Source organism: Perca flavescens, chromosome 21 (genome assembly GCF_004354835.1).
Source record: "Perca flavescens isolate YP-PL-M2 chromosome 21, PFLA_1.0, whole genome shotgun sequence".
NCBI classification, from domain to species: Eukaryota; Metazoa; Chordata; class Actinopteri; order Perciformes; family Percidae; genus Perca; species Perca flavescens.
Genome location: NC_041351.1, coordinates 16,567,132 through 16,576,216, shown reverse-complemented (window position 1 = coordinate 16,576,216; position 9,085 = coordinate 16,567,132). Strand labels below are relative to the sequence as shown.

At 43.9% G+C, this 9,085-nt stretch overlaps 1 protein-coding gene across 3 annotated transcripts in view; it reads right to left on the bottom strand.

Moving 5' to 3' along the window:
• Nucleotides 1–6,865: 6,865 nt before the first annotated feature.
• ankfn1b (ankyrin repeat and fibronectin type III domain containing 1b) overlaps nt 6,866–9,085 on the bottom strand; it is a 146,159-nt gene continuing 143,939 nt past the window's right edge. For all 3 annotated transcript variants that reach the window (XM_028568531.1, XM_028568532.1, XM_028568530.1), the window contains 4 exons: nt 8,821–8,987; nt 8,445–8,652; nt 7,541–8,265; nt 6,866–7,445 (listed from right to left, as the gene is read on the bottom strand). In XM_028568531.1, coding sequence (XP_028424332.1) covers nt 7,137–7,445; nt 7,541–8,265; nt 8,445–8,652; nt 8,821–8,987 — 1,409 coding nt within the window. In that variant the 3' untranslated portion in view covers nt 6,866–7,136. The remainder of the gene's footprint in view (nt 7,446–7,540; nt 8,266–8,444; nt 8,653–8,820; nt 8,988–9,085) is intronic.

The following is a 9,085-nucleotide window of genomic DNA, read 5'->3' as shown; positions in this document are numbered from 1 at the left end:
GCTGGCCCCGTCGTCTGTGAACGCATTACGCAGGCATACGCAGACACACACATGCTACAACACATGCATGCTTGTGTTCAAACACATGTGCTTTTATTAGAACTTTCTTGACTTGTATTTGATTCAATGTCTCTTAAATCTACTTAAAGGGCATAAACTCAACACCCCCAAAGATAAAGTTGTCACTGTTGCTGTTCACACTGCATCTGCAGCTCCTCTGCCACCCTGACACACACACACACACACACACACACACACACACACACACATACATGTACACACAAATATGCACAGGGGGACATAAAAATACAGGCTCCACAGTGCCAACCCCCATTCCTAGCCCTTCTTTCCCTGGGACTCCCTCCTTTGCTACCCCCCCCTCCCCCCCCCCCCACCACCACCACCACCCTTCCCGAATTCTGGCACTGGAATTCTCAATACTGGCACTTCCAGAAAGCTCTGAGGCGCCAGCGGAGCGGGGCTCATCTCTTGGGAACAATAAAGCCAGATCTTCATAAAAACTTCAAAAAGGCCTCGCCAAGTGTTTTATAGGTGCTTTAAAGGTTTATGGGCCCTGGGGAGTGAGAGAAATGAGTGATGCAGTAGTAGCAGGCTTCACTTTTCCCACCCACTGCACACACACATAACACACATGCCAGCGTACACATACATGTACACCGCTGCTAATCCGCCAGTAAGTGCCAGGCTGATATCGGCTGGTGGTAGGCACGGCGGGACTGGGGGGGGGGGGGCTTGTGGTGGTGGATGTGAGTGGCTGGGGGAAGGAAGTGAAACAGGTGATCAGTCAGTGCAGAAATGGAGTAGAAGAAGAGGAAAGAGGGATGTCACCGTGGCGTTAGCGAGAGCTGTCAAAGTGTGAATTTCAAGCATATGAGAGAAGTGTTTTGTGTGTACTGAAACCTGTTTAACAGTTAATCAGTGCATGCCATTTTGCCTGAATAGCCATTCATACATGAAAGTTGTACATGTTGGGTAAGTTTGTCTGTTTGTGCTTCACGTAAAATGAGCTAGAAGGTGGTGTATGTGTGTGTGTGTGTGTGTGTGTGTGTGTGTGTTTGAAAGGTATCTGACCAAAGTTGTGGACCCATTACCTTACACGGCACGTGAGAATCGCGGGATCACATATCAGGCGACTGTTCGTTCAAAACAATGGCGGACAGGATAGACGGATGATTCATCCAATCAACAGCCAGTTATTTTTTTAAAGTGTCTACCCTTTTCCAAACAGTTTCCAATGACGGCTTCTTAGATGGTTTGGTTTGACAAACCATCTGGCACATGAAGTTAGTGGACCCACCCTTTGGCCCGTAATCCTGAACAACCTCAGGAATGCTGAAGATGAAGAGCGCGGAGGTGGGGCATTCTGAGACAGAACAGATTTGGGCCTGAAGCTTGCTCACCATCAATATGCATTGGTTGCTGTTTTGTCGGTTTAGCCGCACACAACCTTGAGCATAATGTAGGGCTCATATGCAACTAGCAGTTTAGACTCTTCCTGTTCAAGTATGAAAGCTTAGCAGCCTCTGGATCCTGCTTCACAGTCAGGGGACGTGCTGACGAAATCACCTATCAAATGATTCTCTAAGATACCCAACTTCAGTTTGTCGCTGCATGTATTTTGATGAGTCACGAGTCGCTGCGCCTGCATACTCTACTTTGAATCTCTTTTATGAGCATGAATAGCCACTATTCAGAGCGTTTTGGGAATGTTTTCTTTATAGGTATTCAGATATATAGCAGGGTTTATATTTAGCTCGGGTCCTCCTGGAGTCAGAAGGTTTAAAATTAGGAGGTGTCAGAATTCCAGTACAATTCTTAAGTTACTGTCAATAAACGTTAAAGGGGTGCTCTTAAAGGCGTAGTGTGTCGGCAAGGATGCATTATGGCATGATTTGTGTGTGATAAGCTGCTTGGGAAAGTGTGTGTGAATTGGTCTTGATATAGTACAAAAGTGTAAATCCTCTACATGGTACTGTATACATGTGCATTTGCACATCTAAATATCAAGATTCCTAAGTGCATGCCGCTTGTGTGCACCAATGTGTGTATGTGCGTCCATCTGCACGTTAGTGTTTGTAGGATCTGTTGACAGGGAAGCATGCAGCATTTTATTTGCTCAAGGGCTGAAAAAACACATGGCGCTAGCAAGGGAGCGCTGTGATATAAGCCTGCTGAAACCTGGCCAGCAAGAATTTAACTCTGGGATCACGATTCAACAAAACATTTAAACAAACGAACTGTGCAACATAAAGCTTTATTAATGCAAAAATGCAGAGGTGTTTATTACTTTAAGTTTTTGAAAAAACAATGTATTTTTACCAGTGAGCATCTAGCTTTCAACAGTAAATATGTAGGTAAACAGATACCTATGTAAATATGCTGTGACTTCAATCACATGGCTATTTTATTTATAAAGTGTTTGTTTTTAACATTTAATTAAATTAATTAAATAAATTCAACAGTTCATCTACTGGTTAAAATCCCACAAATGTTAAAAAGTGGTAAAATTAAAGGTCTTTTTTATTAAAAAGCAGGTCGAGATGCTGAATAAATAATGTGAAAGTATCAAAACGCTCAATCCACAGAGAAATGCACACAGCCCTTATTTACAAATGGTGCCTTTAAATGAGTTGTGATGTCACAACCATACTATATATAGGTAGAAAGTACAACTACAGTACCGTTACAGTCATTCCCCGGCTGCAATACCGGTGCAGTGACACTGAGAGCAGAGATGCGGAAGACCCGGAAACGCTGATTTTTCAGGGGGGTTGCTAAAAGAGACAGGTGCTAAAATGGAGCATTTCAGACAGAGGGTGAATACAGGTACATTCAGAAAGACAGTATGAGAAAAATGTTTGTGTCTTTTGAACATTAGAACATGTAAACATGTTCTAGTAGAAACCCAAAATACAAGTATGAACTCATATTAATGTTATAAAACCTCATAAAGTGAAATTTTCATGCCATGGGACCTTTAATATCTGGAGGTGAAAAGTTCTGACAAGTAATAATAATAATAATTCAGCTGATAAAGGACCTGAGCCAATTTGTAACAAATGTGCATTTTGCATCAGTCACCTTCAAAAGCCGAATCCACTTTTATAAGGTTTAATTTGTAGTTTGTGGTTCTGTTATTAGCACAGCAAATTTACCTTTTTTCCATAGTCTCTTCAAGCACTTTTTTCATGACAGTATTAAAGTGCTCATATTATGCTTTTTGTCTTTTTCCCTTTCCGTTCAGATAGTTGTATCGCCATGACCAGGAGACAGTGCAGAATTAAAAACGTTACATTATGAAAGATTAATTTGTTAACATTTAAATAACTTACCACTCTGAAACGTCTTGCTCCAGTCTAGATTGCAAAGCTGGTTCGGGTTGTTCTGCCTGTGTTTCGGGATCAGACTCGGGTTCGAACATGTACGGCTGAGCCGAAGCCATGGTTACCGGCTGAAGCGGGTTTGTTTTCTTGTCAGGGCCCGCCCTACTCTGCTTCCGACTGGCTAATAGTCCTTACCTAGCTACTGCGCATGCACGACTTCCAACAAAGATGGAATAGAAGTGTGATGCCTCACTCAGAAGCTAAAACAGAGAGCTCAACACACAGGATGAAAAGAGAGGAGCTGCAGCAATGTGCAGTACAACAAAATATGGTGTTTATTGAATATTAAACCATGTAAAGCTATTCTGGTACCTTTAAATACAATTATGAACCTGAGAATTAGCATAACATGAGGTCTTTGAACTGTCTCAAGTAATTAAACCTCACCAATAGCAATTGAATGCTTAGAGACTATTATTTAATGAGCACTGAGAAACCATAAAGAGACATCTACTTTAGATCTTTTATGATACTTTATGTTGAGTGTACTTCGACATACATGCATAAAAATGCATATCTCATCTTTACAGTACTGCATTGAGAACGTAAAGCTGACGTAATGCACATCACCCTGAAACTGGTGGAGGGGATGTCATTATGTCAAGTATTTTTCCTAATGCTAATCCTAAACTCCATTCAAACCTGTTACAAAAAAACCCACTCCATCAACATAGGCAATAGTAACATCATTGTTCATCCCTGGCGAGTGCACGCTGCAGGCTTCATGTGGCCATGCCCACCGCTTATACTGTGAGATTCTGTCTGCAGCTGCCCACCATTCAGTTTTCAGCAACTGGGTGACAAACACTGATGAGGTCATTGCAAAATAGCATCTGTACGAACAAGTGCCCTCTATTTGTCATTTACTCTCATTCATATCAGATGAATGAGCAGCTTTTGGGAGTGTATCATACATGTGGATGGAACTACAAACTAAAAGAATAAGCCCCAAAGAAAATCTGATCTCCACACATTTGAAATATAAGCTTGTTATGCTCCTTATGGCTGATGAGGGTTGCCAGCATATATCATGAATCCTAGTGGAATGTTCAGCTTTCAAGCTAAGTCAGTGTAGTGCAGTTAATGCGGGACGTACTGTATCTCTCAAACAGGAAGTGTAAAAAGGTCAATATCACATAAAAGATGTTGTTATTGCTCAGTGGGACTCACATGAAGGTTAGAAACGTCCTACACTCGTGTGCAGTGATCTGTTAAAAGAGAAGAAACCCTCGTAAACAACCAAGGCTTTTATTTCGTAATATTCATTTATTGTTCAATAAAAATAGATTTTAAAAAAGTGACGTGATGTCTCCTTCATGACTTCGCCTGATGGATCTGCCAACAGCTACTTGTAAACATGGGGCTTTACTTTATTTTTCAACTGGACAGGGAATTCAAATCCCCTTCTTCCCCTTCAGCTTAATCTTAAGACAGACTCCTGCCTAGAACTTCACTGTCCTTTGACCTCAGTACTGATGACAGCCCCACATTCACTTACTTTCACATTTAGGGCAGATACAGTACATTCATCCCCTGGTCTTTGTTAGTCTATGTACATAGTTCGGTTACTGGTTGTGTTGTTTTTTGCAGTTGGCCCCCGTAAAAACAGCTTATAACAATGTGAATAAAGAAGACATCTAAGCGCTAATACAACAGTTCAAGCCATTAGTAAAACCAACTACAACTTATAACATCAGTTCTCAGTGTCTTAAGACATCTATATACAGTAGTTACACGTAAACACGTTTGAAAGTGTAAGGAAACTAACCTCTGTAAACACTTTGAGAGACGCCGTTGTTAACTCCCCCTGTGACAGGTGCGACAACATCCTGTGAACCTGGAATGCTACAGTAACTGAGGACAGGGCCACTGACTTCATCCCACTCTCCTCTTTTTGACCTTTCTGGTGCTACATTTTGAAAATGCTGCAGGTTATTATTAACGGTATAATGTTGACGTTTTATAGCCGGAACAAGAATTGATTATATGCTGAAAAACAGTTGATAGAAAAAAATATAACACAAAAATTAAACAAGATGTGGAGTTTCGATGTAAACAATGCACAGACTGTTCTGTTTCAAATGTAAAGGTGTGAGGTTTCACTCACTGTATAGTGTGAACAGAGGAATCAAAACTTGGCACAGGTTCCCAAAAATTAGCTAAAAAGGATGGTGTAGATTGGTAAGAGGCCTTAATTATTGTGTAGCCAGAAATAGTGGTTCATGCAAAAGTACAATACGTGCATCAGTGTTTTGGTGATTGAGGTAATCCACATATTAGAGACTGTCGCTTCCATTTGCAAGGAGAGGGTCCCATAACCCATTAGGGTAGACAAGCTGAGCACTACCGCTTGCGAGCTAATCTGCTAGCTTGTTTACGGCAGACTGAGCACAAGTGGCTGTGCAAGCTATTACAAAGTTATCTAATAGACCACACTGGCTGCGGGTTTGACGATGTTGTTTTATGGGTGTTGTTACATTTGACATTTCGCCTTTACAACTCTCCATCGGTCACGTGTATTGCAGGTAGTGGCGGTGCGTTCAGGGGCTAAAATGTAAACCCTTTTAAACCCACATATAGTTAATATATAACTTATTTTGAAGCAGTTCAGAGGAAAGTCTGGAATAAACTGTAGGATATGTTACTTTGCTAACAAACACTGGGCCTCTTAACAACTAGAGTCTCCCTTTGGGAGACCCTGCTCTAGACTGGCGGGCACCATTTTCTGAAGCATCTGGGAATACCACTGAACCAAACACAACAAAACACTGAACTAGAAAAACCAAAAGGGTCAAGTATTGCTTGTGTTTTCTCTGTTGTGAAAATCCAAATTGGCTGGTTTTATTTTGTGTTACTTCACAAGATGAGTATTTGTTAGCTACACTACGACTGAGTCTACTATACAGAGGATCTGTTGCTGAAAAAAGAGAAAAAGAGCACCAGAGAGACAGTGCCATGATCTGAAAGATGCAGCCTCCACCCTCCTCTTCACTCTCTCTCACTCTCTATCGAGCTCTCTCTCCCTTGCTTGGCTGCTTAGCTACCAGACAGTACAGTGGACAAGAGCAGTTGAGTGACAGACTGACGGGCCAAATTGTCGGGCAGATTGCGTCCCCAAGCGGAGACGCCAGCCCCCCTCTGTACTTCTCCTTTCCTTCCTGCCCTCTGGGCCGTGTCCAGAGCCCACATCCTGGAAACATGGGGCCGGGCGGTTGCAGCCGACAGCTCTTTGGGCATGACACAATGAGAGAGTTTAGAGGAAAAGCCGCGTTCGCGTGTGGCTGGGGAGGATGATGCTGCCCATGCCGTTTTGGCAACGTACACGCCCCAATGTGCCGGTGTCAATCTTGCCAAAAGTAAAAATGACCCTCTATTAATCTTACTCGGCATCACAATCTTTTTCCCAAATGATTCCTGACAGCACAAAAACTATTTCTCTTTGTTCCATTTTGTTATTGTTCATTTGGTGTCCATATGAGGGTCTCTGATGTTAAAAAAAAAAAAAACAAGAACACAGCAGAAAATATGACATGTAATAGCTGCAGTTGTGGACGGTAACACCACAGTGAGAGAAAATAGTGTAGAGAATTAGGCCTGTTTGTACAAATGTAACAGTTCCTTCATTTCCAAACACATTTATCCAAAGTTAATCCAGAAAATCTGCACATGGCAGGTACTCTTTAATGTTCTCTTTATGTGTCTAAATGTTTCTCATTCTCTCTCCTGGAAGTGTCACACTGTGGTGGCCCGGCTGTGTTTGAGTGCTAGTGGTGAATATTCCTTAATGCGAACGCACAGTTTGCCCCTCAGCCAGGGGTTTTGGAGCTCCAGGGGACAGAAATCATCCTGAAGCCACTTTTCTCTATTGTCCACCACCAGCACGAGCCCAAAGTGCTTTAACTGTTCGGGACTGTAGTACACACACTGCTCCTGTTCACCACCGCCTCTGCTGCTACCGAGCATGCGCCGCGACACAATGTTCATCTCCTGCACCACCAGCTGGACTATCTCCTGCGCTGACGTCCCTGGAGTTGCACAAAGCTGAAACACGGGAAGACAAAATATCATTCAGAGTGTCACAAACACAACAACAGTTTAAAGGTGAATAGCTTCAACAAGTCAAAACATATCAATACCTTAACACTGGTCTCCTTTGGCAGGCCTGTGCGATACTGCGGGTACACTCTGAGTGTGGCTTGACAGCCTTTCCTGAGGGCAGCAGGTGATGGTGAGGAGAGTCTCTGTGTGCCGCTGTCCTCTGATAACGTACGCGCTGGTGGAACCCGTGGCTGGCAGCGTTCAGCCGAGCAACAGCGGTCCACCGATGAGGGCCTGTGCCATCTCCGCTGTGGCAAGTTGGAGGGCGAGGGGCAAGTAGTGTGGTAGGAGTAAGGCTGGTGGGCTGAGGTGGTGGAAGGGAACTCCAGGCTGCTGGTTCTCACACAAAAGGCCTGCCTCTTCTCTGTGATGTGCAACAGCTCGATCTGCCTGCTGGGCAGGATGAAGTCACTGTCGAAGAGCTCTGGCCCCCCCCTTCGCCTTTCCCTGACACAGTGAACTCCTCCGCCACACCGCTCGCCTTCCCTCCCGTGCTGCAGCTCTGAGGCCTGGAGGACATCTGGCGTGGAATCCCTTAGCGCCCCACCTCCGCATCCACTCCCACCGAGACACATCCCTCCTCCTGAGCTGCTCCCGTCACTACGCAGGAAACCACAGGGCTCCAGCGGCGCAGAAGATGAGACGGGTGAGGGCGGCAACAGGTCCAGCTCACGGGGGCTTTGGGCACGGCTAGAGTCATAGTCACTGTCGGTGGTGAGGAAGACCTCAGAGGAGCCCTCCTCATCTGATAGTCCAGCAAAATCTGCAGAATGTGAGAAAAAAGTACTTAGTGATAGTATATGAGGAAGTAAAAAATGGGCAATTTGAGCAAAGTACCAGAATCATGTATGGTTTTGTCATTGTTGAATATTAAATCCTCTATTTACAACATCATATAACCGCAGAATCTGACATGTTTCTGTTGTAAGAGTTGATTGTGACCTGAGTGCTTGTGGCAGGGTTCGGGTGAAGGCATGGGGGAGGGCATGAAGTCTGGTTGGGAGGAGGTAGAGGGAGGCTTTTCGGGCAACACTTCCTTGGAGAAGTCAATTATCCAGCTTATGAAGATGCCTCCTGTTGGCTGCTTGTAGCGGGCATACTGAAGGGCGTCCATGATCCACCTCGCATCGCGCCACACCTCCTCCATTTGCTGTTGCACAGTCAACAAATTCATAATAGTTAATCTCAGTAACAATTAAATGTATTATTGGATTAATTGCAATCCATCTCCCACACAAATACCAGTTTTACAGCACATAATCCAAACACCTAGGTGTGTGTAAAACTATATATACTGTATATATTCCAGCTGTGTTACCTGTATGTGTTCCTGGACCTGCTGGTGTTTCTTCTTAGCAGCAATGAGCTCAGCCTCAGAGAAGGCCTCCCTTAGGGCCTGCTGGGACATGAGGGACTCCAGCTCCAGCAAAGCCGAAACTCTGCAGTACTGGCCGATGAAACTGGGGCAATAGGCATTAAAGTGGACTGAGGAAGAAAAGGGAATCCAACAAGAAAAAAAGAAATGTAAAACACTGTACCCGTAAATACAAGGAAGATATATTTGGAAACAGCAGTTGGTGTAA